Source organism: Neodiprion fabricii, chromosome 6 (assembly GCF_021155785.1).
Source record: "Neodiprion fabricii isolate iyNeoFabr1 chromosome 6, iyNeoFabr1.1, whole genome shotgun sequence".
Taxonomy (NCBI): Eukaryota; Metazoa; Arthropoda; class Insecta; order Hymenoptera; family Diprionidae; genus Neodiprion; species Neodiprion fabricii.
Window position 1 is genome coordinate 23,613,202 of NC_060244.1, and position 25,747 is coordinate 23,638,948.

At 41.7% G+C, this 25,747-nt stretch overlaps 1 protein-coding gene across 4 annotated transcripts; it reads left to right on the top strand.

Annotated features, from left to right (window-relative positions):
• The first annotated feature begins 218 nt into the window (after positions 1-218).
• LOC124184658 (receptor-type tyrosine-protein phosphatase zeta-like) lies at positions 219-25,393 on the top strand. Of its 4 annotated transcripts, XM_046574622.1 has the most exons (10): positions 219-650; positions 5,423-5,737; positions 15,875-15,947; positions 17,984-18,946; positions 19,133-20,811; positions 21,008-21,175; positions 21,519-21,761; positions 22,051-22,317; positions 22,463-22,777; positions 22,935-25,392. In XM_046574622.1, exons 3-10 carry the CDS (start codon positions 15,905-15,907, stop codon positions 22,986-22,988), a joined length of 3,732 nt encoding a protein of 1,243 aa, XP_046430578.1. In that variant the 5' UTR covers positions 219-650; positions 5,423-5,737; positions 15,875-15,904; the 3' UTR covers positions 22,989-25,392. The 4 variants fall into 4 exon arrangements, with proteins under 4 accessions (XP_046430578.1, XP_046430575.1, XP_046430576.1 ...); XM_046574619.1 differs by having other exon boundaries at positions 17,984-20,811; positions 22,935-25,393; XM_046574620.1 differs by lacking the exon at positions 5,423-5,737 and having other exon boundaries at positions 17,984-20,811; positions 22,935-25,393.
• Positions 25,394-25,747: the final 354 nt, after the last annotated feature.

The window sequence follows — 25,747 nt, forward strand, 5'->3', positions numbered from 1 at the left end:
ACGGCCCGTTCGGCTTCCGAAAATGCGACTTGTACCAAATTTTTTCCATTTTCTGATACTTGAACGGTTCTGATAACAGAACGAAGGGCCGTAACGACACCGACCTGCAAAGACGATTCTCGCCGGAGAGAAGAGCACCTGCGGTGCGCAGGCGCGGTTAGTAAAAGCGACAGGATAGAATAGCCAACGCGTAGCCGGTCTTGGCAGTGTAGCGCTGGCCATCGGTGGGCGCGTGCTGTTTGTTAACTGACCTGTAAGCAGGTAAAAGTCGCCGTTTGGTAAGGTGCGCAAGTGTGTTTATGCCTCTTGATTACACACCCATACCTACGGGTAGATAATACGTACAAACGCGGGGGTGAAAAGTGTGCATCGCGTGTTGCTATGGATACGGAGTGTTATGGTTTCACGCTGTAGTTGTGTGTGTTCAAGTATTTGACAAGCCATTACCGTGCGCGTGTGTGAACAACTTTGTATTACTACTTTTAAGCGACTTTTTTTGCAAATCTCATTTCACGAGCCTTCCGATACGTCTGTCCTTAAATTCGTAATTCACATCCATTCGCGAACTTCTGGACAAGAATAAAAGCCCCGAAGACCCTCGAAACTTACCAAGGAAACCATATTCCCAGGGTGTTATTCAACTGGAATTAGTAAGTATTCATGTACCTACGTCTGGCTTGCATGCATGTTTACGTATGCGTTCGCGTCGTTGCGGGGCTTATGCGACTGGAATTCAAATGTCCGTGTATTACTGCACCGCATGGTGCACAGCGCAAGGTGCAGCGTACGTATTATCCCTTTGGAGACTTGAACGAGCCGGTAAAGTAAACGGATCAGGCGTACCTACTCGCGGTTGTATAACTTGACGGTCAGAATCGGGCTTCCCGATTCATCGATTTCCGCTTCGTACCTACCTATTACAACTTTTCACGGGATTGGTAAACGATACGTAGAAAAAGCAGAAAGGTGTTGATACTTGGTAAACAACTCGTCGGAAGAGAGAGCAGGCGACTTCTCCGCTTATAGGACGTCCAGGTCCGGTCTGCGTAGCCTGTCGGAGTGACCCTTTAGATTTTACACGCGTTTAACTCTACCATTTTCCAAACGTTACGGGGTTTTGCTACGAGAATCAATAATTTGGAAGAATTTTTGATGAATTGTGCAATTAGCTCGTCAAGCCGCGGGTTATGGTGTTTAGGAAATGAGTAATTTATCCGTCGTTGGTAGTTATGTAGTGAACCTATGCTGGACCGTCGGACCATAACATAACTGTGAAACACACCGCCGTCAGGCCGTGACGTTAAATAAATATATACGCACCAGGAAGCGCTCTTTTTGTTGCGAAAGCTCCTGCAGGTATTTCCGATTTGCGAAGCGCTGTAACGAGGCGCCGCAAATCCAATAAAATCGAACTTCCGACGACGGCGGCCAGGCAGCGAAATCGCATTGAAACAATCGCATCAATATTTCTACTGAATTACCGCAATTTCACTTGTGCATTAAGAGTTGCTTCCTTTAAATTTTCTATATACCTGAGTTTAAAACAGACTGGAATAACAGGAATTTCGAACGATCGACAAACGTTAAGTCTCTCGGTTTTTCGTATTTCAACACTTCGAAAATCGAGTAAAAGACAAATGCTACTTATAAAATGATAAATTACATTACGCATGTGATACATTCTACACTACAATGTGGAAAAATAATTAGGGCATAAAATAGATGCACTCTCTCGGCTGTTAAAGATCAACAATCGCCGTTGTTGTATCTTCTCTTGTGTAACACCGCTACTGTCTGCTTTAAGATGGTAAGATGGAACGAGGGTACAATTTCTGACACAAAATCATTTTTCTCATAGCCAACGGCCTCCGGCAATTCTCGGCAATTTGTTGATCCAGGATAAAATGGAGCTCCGAATAATAGAACTTTGCAGCCGTTTGATGGAAAAGGCGCGAGCGTTTCGTGACATCTATAACCAAGCGGTATTGGGATCGAAATCGAACCTTAGAGAGATCATTCTCTCTTGAACAGAGACGAGCCTTTCTTCTCGCAATTTATTAGCGCAGTTAAACGGATAGGCTGGCAAATTAGATCCGGCAGATTGCGTGTAAACATGCAACTCGAACTCTTTTCCCGTTTCGCGTAGATTCGATAACGAGATTGAGGTATTATAGCTATTTATCTTTAGAAATTCGCACTAATGAAATTCCTCTCTCGTCGTATCAGGTTATTAGTAGTATTAGTATATAGGTACGTGATACATAGGTCGAAAGCAATAAATCTTGGTTTATTCTCACACGTTCGAAACGGCTTATGAAAAACCCCATATGAAACCAAGTGAATAAATATTTCTCTTGGGAGTAATTTGACACGATCATTTCTCCACTTTTCTCCCTCTGTCGTCAAAGTCGAGCCTAACAAATTTAGTACTTTAATTTTCTCATTCGCTCCTTGAAATTCCGAAGGGAAAATTCCACCGGCAATGAAACTCTGCAAAGTTTTCCACTGTTTTTCTTTTTCTTTTTTCGTTCAAGTTTGACTGAATTGATCGGTTCTCATACCTCAGGCAGGCATTTTCCTTTCAGTACAAAGATCGCACATTTCTATCGAGTACACCGAAAAAGCACTTGCAAACTGGTATAATTTTGAATCGTTGAGCAAAAGTCAAGGTGGCAAAGAATTCTCGATGTCCTCTGCTGAGCCACTAATTCGAAACGTTCACCGATCTAATGGCGCCGAGAATTCCGTCATACCGAGGGACAGTCTCATTCGCTCCTTCTACCTGTCGACCCCGTCACTACGAAGCGATGCAAGGAATGCACCCAACCTCAACTAACGTTTCTTTCCCACTCTTTCGCTCGGGAGTTTCCACGGCTAAAAGTCCATTCACGCGAGATGTGGATACGAATTCACGCGGTGCTCCAAAGCGCGTTTATCTCGCAGGATAAATCCTCGGTTAAAAACCAATATCGTAAATTTGGACCGTATGTTTTTGACTTCTTTTAATTTTCAATCAATATACTCGTTGGAAAAAAAAATTCCACACAGCTCCTCCACAGATTCAAACACAATAATTTCTTTCACTTTTTTTACCTCGTTGTCTGCTGCAGTAGCTGAGATAAATTACAATATTACACACGTAATTGCACAGACAGCGGATTCGAGTGATGAAATAGCAACGATAATTGCTACACGCTGTCTAGCTTGAAAAATTGCAAAATATTCCACTGCGCTGCTCATCCCAATGGCAGAATCTGCAGGATTCAAACTTACGATGCGTAGTTGATGTAACTTTGACCGAATTTGAATGTAGCTCTGCAAGACGGATTTTAATCTGCCTAGCTGCAAAATTTACCCGACAATCACGCGTAGATGTTCACTCACAGATTCGATCTCGCAAATTTGATTCCCAACCAAATTGCGAACAGTGATATTTTCCAGCCGTTTTTGTACAGCCCTCTCCCCCGACTGCCTTTTTACTCCCCATACGAGAACAAAGATTTATACAAATATTTTCAAATCTCGATGAAAATTGCATTGAAACTCAGGCACAGCGGAGGGTTTCGTCGAATCTATATACCGATACGTACATATGTACATATGTATTGTTTCGTTCTACTGATTGTGATAGCGGAGTGTGCAGTATACGTATACACACGTGAAGCCGTCCAGCGCTATATTCAATTGAATCCCTACCTGCCGCTGACGTTTCGATTCTCTGCATGAATTCGAAAAATATCAAGCCGCCTCTGAGTTCGGACAGAGATTTTTGATAGGCTCTGACTCTGCGGGCTGATTATTGATTGCTGGGCATCGATAGGTCGATAAAGAAATACGAAATTTTCTTTCTCTTTTTCTCTTTCTCTCTTGTATACGGAACGCTGGAAATTTCATGACGAATATTTTTTCGTGCCCCTGATACTATTTGCATCAGTGTATTTATTCAAACGGAGATACGTCGGTGTCAGTCGGCTTTTAACTGACAAACACGCGATGAAATGAAAGAAGCTACTTGTGATGCTGAGTTTAATAATTGTAAGCGAAGATGCGTTAGGATAACACGTAATTACACAAACCATTTACTCCGCGTACTTTAACGCTCGATAGCCTCAAGCTGTCGGCGTGACGAAGTTGAACCGACTTTTGTTGGCCTCTCTCCATACAAATCAACGCTCCTATGTATCGTGTGCACGTTACTTGGGATAATTACGAATCACAGGATCTATTCCAACGAGAATTAAGGAAAAGAACTGACGAATAATTATTCCAAATTTCTGTCAAACTTATCGTCGCTTTAAAAAAAACTCGCATCTACCAGCGTGCGTCGACTTTCTCTACGAAATACGGTGAGGAAGAACCAGATTTCGATTGGTTGATTTTCGGTGAGGCAATTGGATCGGGTTTGCTCATCTCAGACGGTATACTAATTGGATTACTCCAACCAAAAATCAGCTCACCTTTGTCAATTTATTTCTGCGATCCCGATGCTGTATGAGCAAGTAATTTATTTCTTTCCGGAAAGGCTCTGCTCGGTCTCAAACGTTCACTATTCATCTGCGAGGTCAGAGTACCTGTATATAATATACCTATACGCGTATACAACATTTGAAGGGGAACAAAACCTGAAATAAGAATATGAATTGATAATCAAACAAGACATTCACAATCGCGCCAAGGTACAAAGGATTCAATCAACGCAGCGTATAATCATTATCAAGCCATGAGTATTGAAAATCTTATGCATTGATCAATGCAGCACTGAACAAGAGCCCAAGAGCCAGTCTCTTGACCTGACATTTGCAAAGTGTTGCGCAAATCACGAGTGTTTATTGTCAAGTCTAAAGGTGAGTCAGTGACTCGTTCGTTTCAAGTTCCATGAACAAATTTATTTCACGATCTTTTGCTCCCACGCCATATGAATGTCGAATAAATCTAAATAAGGGACTGTAAGATTTTATCTTCTCCGCGTGAAAATTCGTATAATTAATCGTGTTGGACGAGCCTCTCCGTATCTATGTAAGATTTTGGTACTGGAATTCCACCAAGTTTCACTGTATCTGAAATTTTATTCCGCGCATTAGGACATGAAATATTCAATCTCAAATAAATAATAAACTGGCCGCGGCTTCCTCGTGAATTCTCAGAATCAATCAGTAAACGGGGAAAACCTGGCTGACAATAATTCAAATACGCTGTAATCGTCATTCTCACCCAGTTTTAAGAGAGTAGCCGTTTCTGTTTTTCTTTTTTTTTTTTTCTACAAATCGAAAGATTTCATCATCATAACGATTCCAACGCTTGCACGTTTAAAATAAAAAATCGAACTTTGCTTACGAAAGAAAATTCTGCGAACCATCGAACACCCTGTCACGTATCATCGCGGGCAATCGACTTATTCAAGGTTTTTCTGGTTTGCTTTCAGGCTAAGATATTCGGCCAGCTTTGGGAGCGAAAAAGACGGCAGTGATTGTTTGAACGTTGAATTAACGAGTCATACAGTATCTACGTACCTATCTACGACGCGGCTGATACGTGCGATTTTTTAAAACCAGTTTCCGACACACTTACGAGCATCAATACGTAAATCGAGGCGGCGTTTAAACGGACATTCATTGCACGCGTCCGCAAACAGAAACGAAGAGGTACAAAAAACCGAAGACGAATCGTGTACCTATCACCGGCAGAACAGCGATACGTCCACAAACCTTTTCGGACAAGAAAAACATGATCGCTCCAGGTAAGCAGCATATTTCGTTACGTTATGAATACTCGTTATAACTTGTTTCGACCATGAGACCACTAAATACGAACCGGCTCCTTTATCCCTCGTCAATAATCGTGATCGAAACGAAATTTTAGAGCCGAAAGACGTTCGTATCGGAACTTTTTGACTCTTTATCTCCATCCTATCCAGCCCGGGCAGCGGGATAATGACGATGAGTTGTTACGCATGGCTAGATATTTTCGAGCAGGCGAGACCAATTACTACGGTAGGATATTCAACTATCGGTGTACCTCGCGAGGCCTCCGATAAGATAAGAGGATCGCATCATAAAGCGGAGTAAGATGGTCCCGAACAAATGCGGTTGCGTTAATTATACACGCATCGCGGCCAGCGTCCATTAATACTCACGGTTCAGCCCACTTGTGTCAGCAGTTAACGGAACCTCCATTTTTCACCGTTTGGTTGCCCTAATGTCTCTGCAGAGTTGAGAGCTCATTGCGTACACATGCGGACTGCAACTGTCATTGTTCGCGAGAGGACGGAGAACGCTTCTCGCTGTAGTGCGATACCGTTTTTGCACGCGTGGTAATTAGAAGGGAAATACAAATATTCTCACCCCCGAACATTACCGAGAATATTTAACCATGTTTTCAGCTAACAATGAAAGTCGGAAACTCGACCAGCCACTGACCCATTCCAAAGTCCAGGTGAGACGGATACGTTGAGATAGAATACCGTTACCTGGACTTTGCACGGATGCCTCTGCATAGCTCTTCTCCACGGTAGGTGGAGATATCATAATTGCTATACGCGCTTGCTTGCGGGACGCCGGTCGTCCTGACGACTTTATTCTTGTCCAGAAACCGGACAGCCCCGAGAATAGTATCGGTTACGTGGTCAATTTTCGCGTGGAGTATCGGAAGAGGGGTGAAATTTGAACGGCAATCGACGTAATTCGATGCGATTAGCGCAAAGACGAGAATGAGGAAAAGAAAACAGGATGAAACCTTTCTTTCTTAACTCTTCCTACCGCAAATTCGTCACGTTAACTTTGAAACCAACCTCACGGACCGATACTCCGCGTGACTCGAAGCAAATTGCCACTCGTGATATATCTCGGTCTGCTGGACCACTCGCAATGTAAATATACGGTATTTCGCTCTCTCTCTCTCTCTCTCTCTCTGTATCTAGCGGTCTGTGCCAGATGAGGTCACCGTATAGTCTGGACGAAAAATTCCTTTCTAATTTATTTCGTTAGCGTTGTTGTGGGGGCGTAATTTCTCGGTAGAATCCGCCGGGAACTGCATCAAAAGCTTTTCATCCCATCATTTTGCGAATCGCCTAATTTTTCGTATTATTCGCGTCGCGTGGACTTGCGTCACGCGTAATATAGACCGAGCATAAAAATAATTGTCGATGCGCAGGGAACGATAGAATTCCAGCACTCCTACTCATCGTGTAACATCGTCCATCGACAAACTGCGAACACCCTCACGGTGTAAATTCGTACCCCTAACTTTCTTCTTATGGGAAATTAGCATTATCTATGAGTTTGGGTTTTTTCCCCGAGGGCAGCGTCGTAGCTCAGTTTACAATTAGTGTTTTTCGTCCACTGCACCGTTGCCTGTCTCTTTGTCTCGTTCTTACAACGATCTCTCTTTCGCCAGCTCGCGTGCTACTTGACTTTTCGACTTCAAAAGCCCAATTTGCCTGGTTGACGACGGTCTGGTTGTAACGTCGCGCAAATTTCAAGATTTCAATGGCCTCTCGCCGAGTAAACATATCGTACCCTGGCCTACTCGCGGTGATATTAGGATGGCGAATAATCGCGCATGGGTATAATGCACAGGTACATCGACAAATAGACACAGAGCAGACATTAACTAGAGAAAGTTTCGGCGCGTATGTACAACGTACCTTCAAAGCCTACGTGTACCCCGATCCCACGAGGCAATGAATCACGCATATCCGTGTGAACGCACACACGCATTCGGATACATGCGGCTGAGTATGCGTAATGCACGTTATGAACAGGGATGAATGTACCGAGCGTAAAGTACACGAGAAACTTGCTGTCGTCAAAATACTTTCCAAGTGCGACTTTGCAACAAGACGTACAGGTGTGATGCTGTGATGCTTTACATATGTTACACACGGAACGATCTGCACCGGTCAATTTGCCGCATGTTTCTCCGCTGTCTCCTGGCGCTTTCATACCCAATCTGATGTCTTCTACGGCAATATTCCCGTGAAAATTTCACTTGTTTCTCGTCGCGTGACTGAGGTGTTGATTCTCGAGGTTTTCCCGAATCCCTGTAATAATCGCTTTTCGATCGTGCTTGAAAATTTCTTTGTGATGCACATTTTGACACGTTTTATTACATGCGTAGTCAGCTTTGATGCAGATAACGTTGTGCGGACTGAGATAAAACCTGATGTTTTGAAAATCGTTCGTTACTCTACTCGCTTCATGCGTTATCGTTAATTTTCACGTTACTGAGTAGCTTATACCAGCTATAAAATAAGCTTTCACAATTCACTCATGACGCATGAATCGGATACGACGGATATTGAAAATCATTCAGTTGGTCGAATGTGAATTCGTCAATCCTTACACTCGCCCTGCAACTGCAGTTTCAAAAATAATTAGAATGATTAGAGTTCACACGTTGGTTACAACCGATGAACGAACGTTGGCACGTGCATGGATATCTTCTTCGATCACGTCTACATATCCGGCGCGCTCGCATTGATTGCTCGGTAATTGTTGATTGCACGTACGTACTGTCCAAGCTCGATCCTTGGCGTAAATTAATGTGGCTTTGGAAAAAATTCGTTACGTTGGCATAAATAATTCCCGCTACAGGAATCTCTGCAGCAATCGCTGTGACGTAACCTGTGGGTAAAATCGCCACCGTACGTGTAGAGTCGTAAACAAATGTGAACAACGTGGTGGTCAATTGTTTACCGCGATGGAGGTTCCAACCATGGGCGAGCCAAGGCCAGTTACACGTGAATGGTTAATGGGGATTGACGCTTTATTCATGGCAGGCTTAGAGGCGACGTGCTCGGTGCAATATAATGTCGGAAAAATATCTCCATTGGCTCACCGAGGCCTCGATTAATCGCCGGAAAAAATGGCTCCGTCAACGTGCGAGGCCGATCGCTGAATGCGGCCGCAACCGCGCGATTCGAGTTTTCGCGCAATCGCAAATGCCGCACGTGTCCTGTGCGTGAGTACTTTTCCCTTCAAGTTCCAAGTCGAATTATCGCAGGCAGCGAAAAGACTTGATTAACGATTTGTATGTCTCTTTGGTTTTGCAAGTGGCATCCTTGACTCCGTATGGCAGGCCGTCAACACGTAGGAACACTTTTCACCAAGTTCAGACGAATGCCGAGAAGCCAATGGACACTTTGGAGGTCGGACCTTCGGTTCCAGGTGGTCACTTCGAGTCTGGAATTTCACTCGAAGAATAAGAAACCTATTTCACATTTCACCGCAATTACAGTGCAGGTCTATTCCGCGCACTTTACACACGCCATTATTTCTCTTCGTGGTAGAAGAAGAGTCTGATTTATTCGTTGAAGTTACCCCGATACGAGCCCGCAGGGCTACGGTTTTTCGGGTTCAGGTGAACGATGTCCGACTGGTCAGTGAATGCTTCGCGCGTTTACGGTCGATTGAACATTGCATCGCAATTGAATCCGGTGCTAAAATTAGACGGTCAGACGGAGTGAAATTTTACCGTCAACACGTTTCGGGCGGTGAATTACAGCCTAAGTTACATCGCATTACAGTTTGGACTCTAAAAACAGAATTTTCGTCGATGCCTGTCGACCTGAATTTAATTTCTTCCTTCCTGTTACCAAAAACCGGTGGCATCCCAAGCTGCAATTATCTTTGGATGGTAAAATTGTGGGAGAAAAAACTCAGCTGGATAATTCACTGACTGTTTAAAAACAAACAGAATGATTCACTTCGGACGTTGTGCCGCTCTCGCCGAAAACGGTGTATCGCATCGCTATCTGCCCATCTGCACGCATGTTTTCACAGTGAGCAGAGCAAGTGAATAAGACTGAAATTAGTTTGCGGTCGTTATCGTGGCAACTGACGCTCGAACACCTGGCAGGTACAGCCGGTTGCTGCGCCTTCGTAGGAACTTATACCGGATACGGCTGTATGCTCCACTAACTTGGAACGTCTTTAAAACCCTGCGGCACCCTGCGTTGAAAAACTAAAACGTAGGAAAAAATTCGTCGGCAAAAAACGGAAGAGAAAAATTCTCCACGTTAATCGCGAGGACGTGATCGCCTCTGATTTCTTTCCTTCTTGTCTCTCTTTTCATCCTGGTTCTTCGCTATTTTGTGAAAACTATACGAACAGTCGGTATTCTGATGCACAAATGTAGAGACATTTTTTATTCACATGATTGTTACCGAGACGAGAATGGAGATTTTTTTTTACCGGAAACCAGCGTTCTAATCACCGGTTTAAATCTAGCAAGTTTTTTCTTGTGAAATACGTTAAGGTTAACCACTCTGTGATTGCAATTTGGCTGCGTATCAAGCAGCAATTGTGTAATAAAACGAGGTGCCTGCACGCGATTTGAATTTAAAAAAACATCCTATTCAGCACGGACATATTTTACACGTGTCACAATTCCGCGAGCATCAACTATTATTAAACAACGGTGAAATAAAATACACGCATAAACGAATAATGGGGTATTCGGAAATTCGTAGTCACCGTCTGGCTGAAATTGCTTCTGCCAAGTAATAAAAATCTTCTTCTCACACAATCTCAAGCTGCAATCTCCGTTACGCAATATCGCCAAAGTAAACGTAGAACTGCAAAGAACAACGCGAACGATCTCTCGGTAATATGTTTTTTCTCGCAATCTCAGTTAATTCACGCTACTAATTATTTCACATTATTTTACCGAAATTGACAAATTTACATGTGCATGATATTATCAGAGTTAAATTTTTTGCTGTGCCTGACAAACTATCGCGGTATTCTCATTCTCAAGAGAAAATTACACGAATGAATTTTCGTCTCAAATTTTTGGAGTGAATTATGACGTATTTTGTAAGCTTGTAACGAAGAACTTAATCCGATTGTGTAATTAGAAATCTTACATCGTCAAATCAGCCTAGCATCGGATCTGATAGGGCCATGAAGAAAGTCAATTGAAAAATAATCATCATCTATGCAAACCAGGTTGATAGTAATTAACTTTGAGAACTGCTGTACGAGTAAACAAAAGCTTTGAGGAAAAAGTGAACGTTGTCCGCGATACTCTAACGGTAAAAGGTTCGCACGCGACGTAATGTTGTGTCATACATTCTCACGTTGCAAGCTATCACCGCAGCCAGTAGGTGTGATAAAAATGATAAAAGCGAGAACGTATCGCAAGGGGTTCAGCCACTCAGACACTATTATTTATAAAAGCAGTAAAGAAGATCAACGGACGGCACCTTTATAATTTACCGCTTAAATCTCTTCACACCTCTCACAATCAGTCTTTGCAATTAATTTGACATTACGACCTAGTCTGTGAAAGTAGATCGTTTCACAGGGTAAAGGCTTGGTAAAGAGATCTTCTTACCGTAAATCGAAAAGAAACTGAAAACTTGGTGTCACTTTTTCTTCTTGAACGTCTAGCTTTTACTTTTCTTGTTGGTAGTCGAACGGAAATGAAGGCTAGGTTTTTTGAATTGGCCTCCAAAATTTCCTTCTTCGTTCATCCGTGAAGAGAAATTTATCTAGATTTCAAACCCTTCTTCTTCAATGCTGAAATATATTTATTTTAAATAGATATTTTATATTCACCGAGAATGTATTTTCTTTAAATTCTCCGCATACCTACGCAGCAGATTCGAATTCAAATCGATAGAACAACAGGGAACAAAATATTAAACGAGACGAGGGTTCCAGCTTTTAATTCACGACGGTTGGACACACAATTCCAAAGTTCTAACAATTTCAGGCTAATTTAGCATCACTCTGTGGCACTTGTACGCAACCCTCCGTACTCCCCATGACTTCTGCGAAACACCCTCTGTTTTTTTTGCGTCAAACGTAAACCGTACTCGAATTCACCGTGCCGTAAAACAGTCTACAGTATAAACGTAGATGGTGCGGTAGGTAACGGTAGGCTTGAGAAATATTATAAAACTCTTTGTCATCCGCTGTAACACAAAACTCTCTACTAGAGTTTTCGGAACTGTAGCGCGTAATTACAAACGGGAAACGAAATTTACTTTCGATTACTCGTGCGTGACTTTATCGCCCATATTTCGTGTGGCTATGATCTCTGTCCAGGTATCGTGTAACGGAGACGCCGAATTTCATTGGTATGATAATTATTGTTGGGTCGAATTCAAACGCGAGAGAGCGAGAGAGGAGTGAACGGTGTAAACGATGAAACAATAGAGTATCCCGGCTAATTCAGTCAACGTATTTTATTTAGTTTGATTTCACTTACACCTTCCTCGAGTGTTTGAATATGCCAACGTTACAATAGCGGGACTGAAAATGAATTACAAAACGTGAATGACGTAATATCTTTACCTTCAAAGACTCCGTACGTAGGAGAATAATAGGGAAATAATTCATTCGGTAATGACGTTTACTTTTACGATGAAATTTGCGTAATCTCGAACGCCAGATTCAGCTGTATTTTTTAGGTAAATATATATATATATATACATACGGTGAACTGGATCTTCTCTCGCCTCCCAAGAATCCCGTGCCCGTCTGCACCAAGTTGTTGTTAAATTACCCACGCACTGACTCACTGACTTAATTATTCCGACGCTTGATCTAATCAGCGAATAATAGTCAATTTACGCCTCTGTCCGGGGCAGTGTTGCAGCAAGTCGTATATATTCGATAGAAAAGCAGCGTTTCCGTGAGTCTTTTTTAGACGTTGCAACTCCTCTCGCGTTTTGTCCTATACGTAACGATAAGAGAAGAATGTGTAAGGATACGATCATTTGCCGAGAGACCTCGACTAACCCCTTGCTCAACTCTTTACTGAAATTAGCATACATGCATAACCGTGCAGACAGAAGGTCGTTGAGATAAAACCGCAAGTCGATGTTGGCACAGTGGAATATCCTGTTGCCAGTTCGCTACAGCTGGGATACCTAAGCTTCGCGGTCGAATAAACTAACCGAATAACTACGCCTTTGAGGCTAGCGTGCTGGTGAGCGGCTGTTCAAAGCCGTGATATCTTCTACCCACCGCGATTCTGGTCCAACTTTGATCTTCAAATAATTACAACCAGCGCAGCGTTCGAGTTTGACTGAACAGCGAAACGTTATGAAGAATTTATTTGGAGAGACGGGAAACAATGAACTGCGACCAATGATCGCCGAAGCATGCCCGATACACCCATCTTTGCGTACGTAAATTCTCCACCTCACGTTTGTGTGAAAATTACTAATTTCTTATTACAATATAATTACTAATTACCTTAGGTATGGCTTGAGCAATTTCTAAGAAGCAATTTCAATCATGGGTTATCCTCAATGCAACTCGCTGCCTGGATCGAATAATTCGATACAACGTTTAGCTGTAATTACCGGCCAAATATGTTAATAACGAGATATTTTTCAGAGATTTTTTTTCCATCCATCGTCTGAAGCCGTAATTAAATATTCCGATTCGTAACAGTGTAATTATACCGCATGATACCAGAGATAAAAACACCGAGGCGTTGCTGTAGAGAATCGAGCGAACTGATATCGCAGTCAGTAATAACGTCGTGAAGAACAAGCCAGTCAACTGTAATTTGGTCGGATAGTGGATCTTACGGTGGCAAATTACCAGCTAGTCGAATCGTCCGGTAACTGCCCAATAGTGAACTATTGATTGTTTGAAAAACCGATGTTGGGTACGATCCTTCTCAGTCTCAATGGGCAAATTAATTTTCGATGTAAGCAGTCGTGAAATTTTTTACCCTTACTCAAAAGTATCAAGTCACGTCACTGTCCGAATGCCCCGATTTAATTGTTCGAAATCTAATCGACAGATCACACGTTAGAACCAGGAAGTATATAATTAGAACGAACCACTGGTACGATGGTATGCGTGCGATTGCGAGTGTGACGACAAGTAAGAACACTCCACGTTGGCTCTGCATCGATGGCCCGCTTTCCATTGCTTTAGCATATGAGTATTCGTTTAATAGGCCAAACATTCGATGCCGAGGAACTGAGCATGGTCAGCAACTAATTGTGACACACATCGTATATACACACGATTGTAACGCACGTTACATGAATTTTGATACCCTGACGTAACGTGAAAATAACCGCGTCGCTTCTTTCTCTATCAAGGCATAAGTTGTCGATGATTATTATAGTGCAATTATGCCGAAACATCACTGCCATGAACTTCATGTTCACGCAAGAATGCTTATCTCAGCTTTATCAGCTTTTCAAGCTCCTGTCAAAATATCGTCGGCGTAACGGACGGATGCTACGGTTGGTTCGGGAAAGTTGATAATTTGAAGCAAAGCGATGCGAAATTGAGAACTTTTACGGTATTCTCTAATTGTAAGTATCTCGTATGACTCCGCCGTAACTCATATGGGTCCCAGGTCTTTATTGTACTTTGAGGAAATTAAGGACTACTCGAAACGCGATAAATGAAAAAAATCGGTCTTTCAAACAGACGCTAAAAATGTGGCGGTTGTCGGTCGCAAACCAGTCATTTATTTTCAATTGAACCAATCAACGAACGATCTGCAGCATTTTTGAACGATCGTCGTTGTGTATCAGAAGAACCTTATCCGAGGTTGCTGAATCACCGTTATTCTTATAATACACACACGAAACCAGGACTAATATTATCAGCAATTTTCTGACGCAAGGTAAAACCAAAATGCGGCTTATACCCTTTGGTCATCCCACAATTAATTAGTACCGTTAATTATCTACCGGCTTCCCTTGATAAAATTTTTAAACATGATTTTGCAATTACACGCTTTTGCAGCGACGTCCAGTTTTTGTTTTTTCCGCTTGATATTCGACACCTCGCCGTACCTGCTGTATAATATATATCTTGATGAAAAATAGAATAAGAATGAACAAAAAGCGATTGTGTAACAAAAGCCTCAGCGTGTTCAGACGTGACGTAAAGGGTACCTATAGACTAGATTTATTTACTTCGCTTTTTCTACAGACAGAATGGAGTTTAATAATTGTGAGAAAATAATATTTATGCTTGACTCGGCATTAAAACACAAGTAAAAGAAGACAATGATACGCTCTAGGAACTAGCACTATTACGTATCGTACTAAGCCTTGCTGAACACACCTCACGATTGATTCGATGCGAAATTTATATCCCTTGTGCGTTTAATGAAAAACTTGTGAATCAATACTGCGTTTTCACCGGCCTTTAAGCGCTACGGGTTCTTAAAAAAGTGTTTCTCACTAGACGCTAACCAGCAACTCGTTTATGATAAAAACACAACTTGCAAGTTCCAATATTATTTCTCATCCTTTAGTGTTACTGCTGCGACCATGCAGACGACGAAGGCTTTAATAATACGGATTTAGTCTGTTATATGGTCACGAAACTTCAAGCTTACTGCAGGCTTGACCCAACGTCAAAGCGGGTCTTTGCGCGACCTGCCAAGTAAAATGAGTCGGTTCTTCTATAAAAAAGCTGTCTTAAGTTACAATTCCGATGTAATTAATCATAAGTAATCAAGGATAGCCGATTTGTGATGAGTACATTCACCCGGAAGCTACTCTATACCTTTTTTCGCATGTTAATAAACGGTAATACCATTTCTTCTTCCTTCAGTCACCGTTCAATTGAGAAAAAATTGTCGTAATTTAAAACATAAGTAACTTGTTTCCTTATCATTTCCTCCGAACCCTCGTTTCCTTTTCGAAAAATAATAAGCCCACCTGATCCATGGAATAATTTATAAAGTCAACGTCGTATTGTACCTTAATAAATATCTTGCTCGAGCCACGAGTTATGTGTATAAATTTTAATATTTAATGAACAACCTTTGAAGAACAAGTACAAACGACTCTCGTCAGGAAGTTCATTTGTATATTCAATGGCTGAAACATTACAACTCGATTTGTAATTAAATGGAAACTTTTGAACTTGTGTTACAGGTTCTCTGAAAAGATCCAACGGATGCTGAGATGGCGCTCAAAAATGCAAATTCCTTGTCTGGAGTATGGCTAGGTAAGATGACGCTGTAACTAAAACTAACGTAGTAACGATTTATTTACTATAAAACAGATTCTTACAATTTTTAATCCAGCCATAAAACGACATTTCGATAATATTTCCACATCCTCAAATCTCGCGGACTGTTCACAAGCATGAAAAAATTTATCTCATATAATTAATTCGATCATTTGTTGTCAAGGGTTTTTAACATCAGGTTCATTCCCCCCTTCACATAATGTCACATTACAACATCGTTTTCTCCTCTATCCGCATTCGATTGTATATTCATTCGTTGAAGTGATACTTTGTCGAAATATCCACTAGACGCGTAAAGTCTCCCGCATAGCAATGAGGTATGAAATAGGTTTGCGCAGCAGAAAAATGCAAAGCAGTGCTTCATTGGGATCGCAGTCTACCAGGACGCGACCTAACAGTATCATTCCTAGGAGAATGTCCTGTCGGTGAAATCTGGATAGTCGTCGCTTTCGGCGATATTAAAAGCCTGAAGTGAGGTGACAAAGCTTTCAAGATCCATCATGGCATGATATAATTGGCACTAGCCATCCGCCTCTTACCGCAATAATCGTAAAAGCATTTTGCGTATAAGCCCATCGACGTGTGGTAAAATTATGGATTAGGCAATTCAATTAACGGTGAAGAAGAATCTGCAATATCGCCATACGGCCTGCGATAACTCACGATTATCACTCGCAATGTCCAGTAATATACACCATGAAACGTTCATTAAACCTCTGAAAGGCGGAGCGCTAATGTTCAAGTTGTCTGCGAAACTTCTGAATGCGCGAGTCGTTTGGAATCCGAATATCATATCCGTACTGCTACTATTAGCGCATCGCTTTGTTTACGACAATCAATTATCTAATATCGCCAAACGTCTATTGCATCGTTGAACAATGCCAAATCGTTGAGAAAAATAAAGTTTACTGCTGTAATGCAGTAACAGTTTCTATTTGTTGTCGACGAGCAATGGCCTCGGTATGCCTTTCAGACAATGGTCAGTCGCCGAAGAGAAGATCTGGTTAGATGTCACATGATATTCCAACGCGTACATATATACATATATATATATACATATACCATGTATATAAATAAGTACAGTTGAACAAGCAACCTCTATATCTCATCTCTAACGTGCCGCAGTCTAGAGCAATTGAGATAACGACGGCTGGGCGTTCGACGGAGGCCAATAACGAAAATATCAACCTTATCCCGCGACGTCCGTTCATTCATGTGTAGTGATTTGAAAATTGAATTATACCCTTTAGACAGTCAAACGATGAAACCCGAGGTCATGTTACATACGGTTTACCAAGTTTTTCTCCATCCAGCTCGATGCCCAAGATTACCGGGGATTTATCGGCTTTTGGTAGAGGAGTAATCCGAGAATTATATCACTGGGGTAAAGGGAATTTCATTATAAAAGAGGGATGAATGATAGAAGTTTTGAGCTGCTGTACAAATCGTCGAGAGTTAGAATAGGTCAACCCACTTCAGCCCCGCAAAAGTACCTCGTTTGCAAATCTCAATATCGATGCCTTACAGCGGGACCAAACTCAAGTAGTGCTACTTCTAATTACTATTGGCGAGCTCGTGTACTATAACGTGGATTTGAAGTACGCATGAGAGTAGTTGGGGATGTGTTATCTCCAATGTGTTCGTAACGAGGGACGGTCGTTGAAAAAGAACCTTGTTGTTGTCAGGCCTCGCGCATTGTAACACGTTCGCTTATTACAGTGATCTACGCTTAGGATTTCAAATGACCGCGGGCGTGCTTAGACTGCATATCAATCTCGGACCTGACAGTCAAGTTTCATGTACCTACACTTATTCTACATACATCACGTTTTGTCGTCGAATTTCACATACGTTTTTATATTTAAAGTGGATTGACTAATGTGCAGAGTAACGTAGTTGGACTGATCAATAGGTGACCTTAAATGCACACGCCTACAGTGACGTCCGAGTCTTGAGAACCACCATTTTGATGGCGGTTAAACTGATTCTTGTGAATTTCTTTCTGGTTTCAGGGCTGATATTGGTACTTGTTGTACATACTCTGGCTGAAAATACCCCCTCTGAAGAAGAGACGGAAGCCGAGAGTTCGCATATTAATTATGACAGTCAAAGCAACGACGACTTCAGATTTTCGAAGGAAGATTACGACAATTATTTCGAAAAAGATGTAAATCAACCGAATATCGAAGATATTTCCGAAGCGGCCGGGGGTTTGGGGAATGAATCGTTAGAAAATGCGGATGGAGTTGATGCTACAACAACGGCGAAGACGGTCTCTAATTTTACCACACTTCAGCACAATCAGACAATACCTACCATAGCAACGATTGACTTTGAAAACAATTTGACAATTACCGATAACGAAAAAACGGCCGTCGAGGGTGTGAGAGAAGTCAGCAGAGTTGAGAGTTCGCAAGCACAGTCTAATGCCACCACTGATAAGGTAATTGTAGAAGTTTCGAAGGAAGAATTGGATAGCGGTGGTGAAGGACAGTCAGAATCTGCTCATCGGGAATTCGAATTCACTGAAGAACACGATGACTTTGACGAGCACACGAGTTCCGAATTTGCTGAAGCCACGACACCGAGTTCGGCATTGTTGAACGCCAGCAGTCTAAGACTTCCGGATAATTTACACAAACATGTCGAGCAGTTCGATATAGAGAATTCAGACGAGGACGAGGAAGCAGATGGCAACGATACTCATTCTTTGATGAATGACACGAACGTCAACTATCGTTTAGACTTCAAGTACGGCACCAAGAGGTTTCCGGAGAATGATACCAGAAAGCTGAACGGTGACAACGGAGAGGGTCTGACATCTGAACCGAAACATGAAGTGGAGATTTTTAAGAATGTTACTTATCCTTCTGTATTGAGGATCAGTGAAGATCCGAATAACGCCACGGTGATCGACGATACAACGCCAAATTATTCAAGCTCGAAACCCAAAGCCCGGACGATTTCCATCTCAGGTGACAATGATGTATCTACAAAAAATTCAAAAAATTTCAATCATACACGCCCAGATCAGGCAGCGTCTGATACGATAATGAGAATCTCTCCCAAAAAGTCCGTTCCAACGGAAAAACCCACCAAGCTAAAACCATACCCGTACTTGACATCGGAAAGTACATCCATTAATTACGAACTCGTTACAGATTTACCGAACAAGACTGAGGTATCTACGGAAGAGATAGCAGCGTACAAGAATACGATTGACAGACAGAAGTCGGATGATAAAATTGTAGTCACGGAGCCATCGGTACTAGTCGACAATAGTATTGAGAAATTTAAACCCGTTCACGAGAAGAGATCTGGAACTTTACCCAGAGTAAATTCAACGCTTGGTACTTCTGCAGCAGCAGCGGCTTGGTCAGCACCGACAACTGAAAATTCGATGTCAAAAAATGCGACCGATGTGACAGAAGAAGCTCAAACCACTGTCTCACAGTCCAGACACCGTAATCAGACTGGCAACGATGTCCCTCAGAGTAATATGAATATTTCAGTTACTACGGAAGAACCTTCTACAATTCTCTCCGAGGTTACAGAGAATAACATAGAAAATGTGATTGGAAAAGTCAATGGTACCAATAACCCAACGGTTTCGACACCGATTACTAAAAAATTAATCGATCATCACGAAGCGGCAAAAAATAATTCTGAGCTCGTGGGAAGCGAAGTCTTAAATTTTACCGAGAAAATAGAAACAGTGACGAGTGGCTCCTCCACCAGCAACGAAATCCAGACGATAACGGAAAAGTCAAAAATAACTCCGATCCAACGGATCGACGACGTTCCATCGTCAACCGAAACCTATCCAGTGAATGCAACGAACGATGCTGATAAGTCGAAGTCAAAAGATGGCATCACCGCTTCTTTACCAATGTTCACATTCACGACAACGAAACCTGTACAAGAATCGTCGAGTGAGATTCCAGTGTTTGAATCTAATGGAACAAGGCCAATTGAAGAGAACGTTGCCAACGTATCTCATCCCCGGACAATCTCGCAGAGTTATGGAAGCACCGAAGACATCGCAGAGTCTAAGGACGATCAAACAACCACGATACAGTACAAATTCGTAAGTCTAACGGATGGTGAAAAGACCACCACGCCTTTTCCGAGTGACGACGTGAGCCCCGAAAGTGTCACCGTTACCAATTCCCTAAACGAGACTTCGAAAACAATGGAACCTCCGAGCTCTGAAGAAAACAGCACGTTCACAAATCTATTTAACAATATTTCGGTAACAACAGTATCACAGGAAACAACCGAATCAGTGGTAACCGATGATTCTACTGACGAAAACCCAACGTCACTCTCAACAATGATCGAAACTGTCAAGCCAGACAATGTTAATTCGTCGACCACCATTGTCTTTCCAGACACAACCACATCCAACACCAAATTTGATGTCACGACGACTGAAGATCTTCCAAATACCACAAATTCGCCTGTTTCTGAAACTGGTTTTACCACAGGAACGAAGGCTAACACTGACGCAACTATTTCTCCAACATTCGGTGCAAACACGTTCAATGGCCGGATAGAGGAGACAACTACGGCACAAAATGAAAACCCTGAAGAGACGACGACAACGATGATGCCTGTAACCGTAACCGTTATTGAAGAAACAACTATGGCTTCAAACAGTGAAGTTATCGTTTCAACAGAAAGTACGAGTACGTCAGAAATTCCAACAACGGTCACCCTAATTACGACGCTAATACCCGAAACCGGCCAACAATTTCCAAATTCAAGCAACAATGCCATAGCAGTGGTTGCAGTCTCTTCGGTAGCTCTCATTTGCTTGGTTCTACTTGCAGGCTTGTTGGTAAGTTTGTTATACTCAATTCGTTTTCATTTTTTTGTTTTGTTTTCTTGTTAAAAACTCGGACCTTGTCTATCGTTGTCGGTATCACTGTTTCAAAAAACTATCGAGTGCACGCAACGACTTTCGAGTAATACTGTGTACCTAATAACTAAATGTGACGTATCAAAAATCAATAATCAATTTAATCGAATTACAGTTTATAATGAGAAAACGACAGACGAGATTCAATAACGTGCAAAGATGCCGACCACTGACGTTGGAAGCTTATCGAGTCGGTGGTGTTTCGGCTTACAACAGCATGAGAAGAAAAGATCGTACGCGCGACTCAAAGCGCAGCTATGGAAACCCTGCGTTCGAAGATTCGGTAAGTATTTAGAGAACCACCATCCAAAATGGAGAGGACACCTAATTATAAGTCGTCAAATTAGTCTGTGGAAAGATCAAACGACGCTTTGAAGCGTGATCTTGTACACGGCGCAACCTCAGGTCTCTTTGTGCCGTCATAACCGACTGTTTGACTTTGCTTCGAAACATTTCTGAATCCCTTAACTACGAAATGTGTATCAATGGGGAAAGTTTTTGATCTGAACCCAAGATTCGTCGTATTAAAACTGACTTGCATCAAGTGACGTGAATCAATGAAAATGGTTTTTTTTTGCTTTATTAAATCGAAAAAAGGATTATACACCTGTGTCTCATATTTTCAGAGCGTAACTCCGTCTCATCCGTTAAACTTTGCTGGTTTATCGTCCTTCTGCAACGACTTAAATGCCATCAACGAGGAGTTTGCGGGAATTCCCCAGGTGTCCGCAAGGATCGACGAACTGCCAGCCGGTGCTGAGGTGAAAAATAGGTACGCCAATGTCGTCCCTCTACCGGAGACCAGAGTACCACTTCAAAAGATCAACAACGAACCATTAACGGAGTATATTAACGCCAGTTACGTTCGCGTGAGTAAATTTATCAGTTTTACAAGTAATCACAAAGCTAATTAGCACGTGAAAGAAAATTACATTCCTCTCTGCGAGTAATCGCAGAAAACTGATTGCGAGTAACAAAATCTCGGTTCGGCGTAAAGTTTGTCGTTTCCCCTCGTTAACACCGCAATCCTATACACATAACAACTTCGAAGCAATTCCGTCTTGAGGAATAACTTAAAATTTGGAAAGTAGACGCTACGGAGTCGGTTTGAATAATTCATGAAATCGTGGTTGAAAATCAACGTAACGTCGATTTCAGGGACCGAAAAATGCCACGAAATACTACATAGCGTGTCAGGCGCCGATCGAGTCAACGGTAGCTGATTTCTGGCGGATGATCTGGGAGCAGCAGAGCAAAGTGATAATAATGCTGACCGACATCGTCGAGAACGGGGTTGAAAAGTGCGTCGATTACATTCCGCCGTCCGAAGTAACCGATTGCCATCGCCTTTACGGCGACTACCAGGTTACGCTGAAGAAGCACGAGGCAAAGGAGAAGTACGCGATCTCCACCCTCCACTTGAAGGTAATCAACAATTAACCCTCGACTCCTGTCTCGTATTATTTGAAAAGTATTCGCCGGCGCGTTCGCCACTCGCTTTCGCTCGGTAAGATCCTCCTCGATCCAACCAGCCAAGTAACCGATGCCATCCTCTTACCGTTCGTCGTAGAATCTCGAGAACAACACGTATCGCGAGGTCTCCCACATATGGTATCTCTGGCCCACGAACGGCGTACCGTCGGACGCGACTGGTCTCATCGCAATCCTCCTCGAGGCGAGGGCTCTGCAGAGGGGCGCACCCGGACCGATAGTCGTCCACTGCAGTCCCGGTACCGGACGAACCGGTACCCTGATCGCCCTCGACCTCGGTATCAGACAGTACGAGATCACGAGAACCGTAGACGTTCCTCGGGTCGTTTATACCATCAGAAGGGACAGGGCCGGAGCCGTACAGACGAAGGAACAGTACGCGTTCATTTACAAGGTGAGTCGGGATCCCGAAGAGTAGTTTCGGTCGCCAGGGTGAGTCTCGGAGGTGAAAACATCGTTGAACGAACCTCGACGCTTTCTCCGATTAGTTATTGAATCTCCGATGTAGCAGAGATGAATTTTTTTACGCAGCTTCTCATCATTTCTTTCAGGGCTTGAATTTGTACGCGGCGAAGCTCGCTGGCGGGGCACTGGAATCTATGTGAAGAAGGATTCACCTCTCCGAGCTGGCCCCGAATTGCCAGGAAACGTTGCTGTGACCAAATATGTTGAATCGCTTTTCAAAGGCTCGGTCGACGCTGAAGAATAGACGAAACGCTCGTCACAGGAGCGCGACGAAGAAAATGGTTAAACTACGTAACTTGAATTAACTACGCATGAATATCGTGAACGAAAGAACGAATGGATTGCTCTTTGAATTTCGCCGACTCGTATCCGGCTTCGATTTAAAATACAACAGGGTGACATTTTCTTTGCTGAAACATTGAAGAACAGACGAAAAAATACTGTCAATTTTCGCATCAATTATTTAACTTGAGGACCAGATAATTAGGAAAATTACCATTTATTAATGGTTATATACGTAACAGTTATAGCGTGACCAAATAATTGTTGTTGTTGTTGTTGTATATATTCTAACTCGTAGCGCGCAGCTCTCTATATGTATATATAACGGAATATTTTTTATTCTTATATGACATTATTCATTTTTGGAATTTTTTTCAGCTAAATTTGCTATTAAGTGATCAAATTTTTTAATATTTGGCTTCTTTTCCATTGACGTCACCACGTACAGAACTTAGCCATACGTTACTTGCAAGTATTTCAGAAAATAAGGTTACGGAGAAATTAAAAATTTTGCATTCGTCGTCAAAGCAGATGCTGCGAACAATGTGATATGCATATATTGTTTATTAATAGTAATTAGGATAATCAGCCCGCTTTTGTCGGAATCAGTATTTCGTAAACAGGGAACATGATTCGACGTGGCCGAATATATACGACGTTTATCGTTGAACAAAACATGCTCAAAAAAGTGTAAATGTTACGAGACAAATATTCTCAAGTTCAAAAAAATTAGACAAATAACATCTCCTAACGAAAAGTAGTATTGTGCAAATTTTCAAAAGTACTCACGTTGTACAATTATTATTATTTTGTTTTACTACGCCCAATCCTATGTACAAGCATGTGTTGAAAACAAATTGGACACAACTATACCAATTGGACAGCAGTGGTTGTTTTTCGTTGCTGCACGAACAATTTACGATAAAGAAAAAACGTATATCGTTGGAGTTTTTTAGTGCAATAGAAAGTAGAGTATAAAGTGCTCGTCAGTTAACCGTCTTACCCAATATTGGCCGTATCACATTTTTTGGGTTTTTCAGGCTAGACCCGTTCATAAAAGACGGTGACATATGAATATTAATTTACGACGCTGAAGGTCCACCAAACATTTCTTTGATACTCGTAAAATTTCGTAAATTTTTTTGTAAATATTTAACATGATGTGATTTATGAAAAAAATTAAAGATTTAAGTTTCTCTCTGCGACGTCCCTCTGATATGAAGGATAGTACAACAATTTATATATGTGTATCGATATTATACATTTTGTGTGATTGACGATTACGTGTAACGTTCCTATACGTGAAAAAGAAATTATTATTATTATTATTATTATTATTATATGTATTCATAGATACTAATATATAAATATATATATATATACACATATGATATTACATTGTATTAAATATATAATATGACATAGATACGATCTAAATATTATACTTTATAATTATATATCTAGGCATAATAGTTATTGTAATGAATATACCATCGATTTGACTGACCCAGTTTTAGTTGAATGATTACAGTGATCAATTCATATAAAATTGAATACATTATCATTGTAAATAAAGTGTGGTCGACGATGCTCAGCGGTAAATTAGTAAGCGTGGTAAGATTGTGATCAATGAAAAAGAGGTCAAAAGTTGGTAGTCAGCGAGTACTTTTTCAACGTATCAAAGTATTCTCTACGTATTATCCGTAAATAAATGCACAAATTTGTGAAAGCGGTTGGATTCATTACCACAAAGTTACACAAAGATTTACCAAATCAATCTCCCATTGTTTTCAAATGTTTGTGATCTTCATACTTCCTGAGATTACAGAATGTTTTTACTCTGAATACGTGGTCTTGTACAAAAATATTGTATAATCGTGACTTGAAAACCAAGACGTCACTCGATATAAAATAACAAATTTTGCCAAATACTGACCAATTGTTGAAGAAATTACGTGAAGGAAAATAATTGCACGTAATATTTTCGAGGTGAAGCTGATAAAATGCTTCGCAAAGTCAAAGCACTAAGCGTATAATATATACAGTTAGTCTCGTGATATATAGCAAGTGAAGGACGTGTCAAAGGCAATAAAGTCTAATTCACTAATTGTTTTTATAGATGCCGTATTGTTGAGGAGCAAAAATAACTTGAACATTCAAATGTACAGCTCAATATAATTCCTAGGCTAAAATGGTACCAGCATCAAGAACGTTACCTTGGCAATTAATTAAAGCTATGAGCTATAAGTACGAAACTGAACCGTAAAAAAAAAAAATTAAACGGTGTGAAATGTTGTAGCTGTCAAGGATAAAGTACGGCTGATCAGTGTGAAGAAGCGAATGAACGGAAGACGGAGCCAAAGAAAGGAAGACTTTGGCCACTCCCTGATCCATGGTATCGTTGAGCCTAGGCGGCACACACGCTTACCTTGCACGTTCATTATACTTGCGAGCAAACACATGAGACTGAGATTGTGTGTACCTACAGCAAGAAGCCTTCGACATCATCGAGAGGCAGTACAGAACCGACTAAAACTGGATCTACCCTGATGATACCGGTTCAAACTGCCCCGTCCGAGAGATGCAGATAAGGCTAATTTGAGGAATATCATTTCTT

What these genes read in the sequence shown, in the direction of transcription:
- LOC124184658 (XM_046574619.1), top strand. Translation starts at nt 15,905, where the DNA reads ATGGCGCTCAAAAATGCAAATTCCTTGTCTGGAGTATGGCTAG. An exon ending in CTTGTCTGGAGTATGGCTAG is followed by an intron (nt 15,948 to 17,983) that starts GTAAGATGACGC and finishes TTCTGGTTTCAG; the next exon opens with GGCTGATATTGGTACTTGTT. An exon ending in ACCCTGCGTTCGAAGATTCG is followed by an intron (nt 21,176 to 21,518) that starts GTAAGTATTTAG and finishes TCATATTTTCAG; the next exon opens with AGCGTAACTCCGTCTCATCC.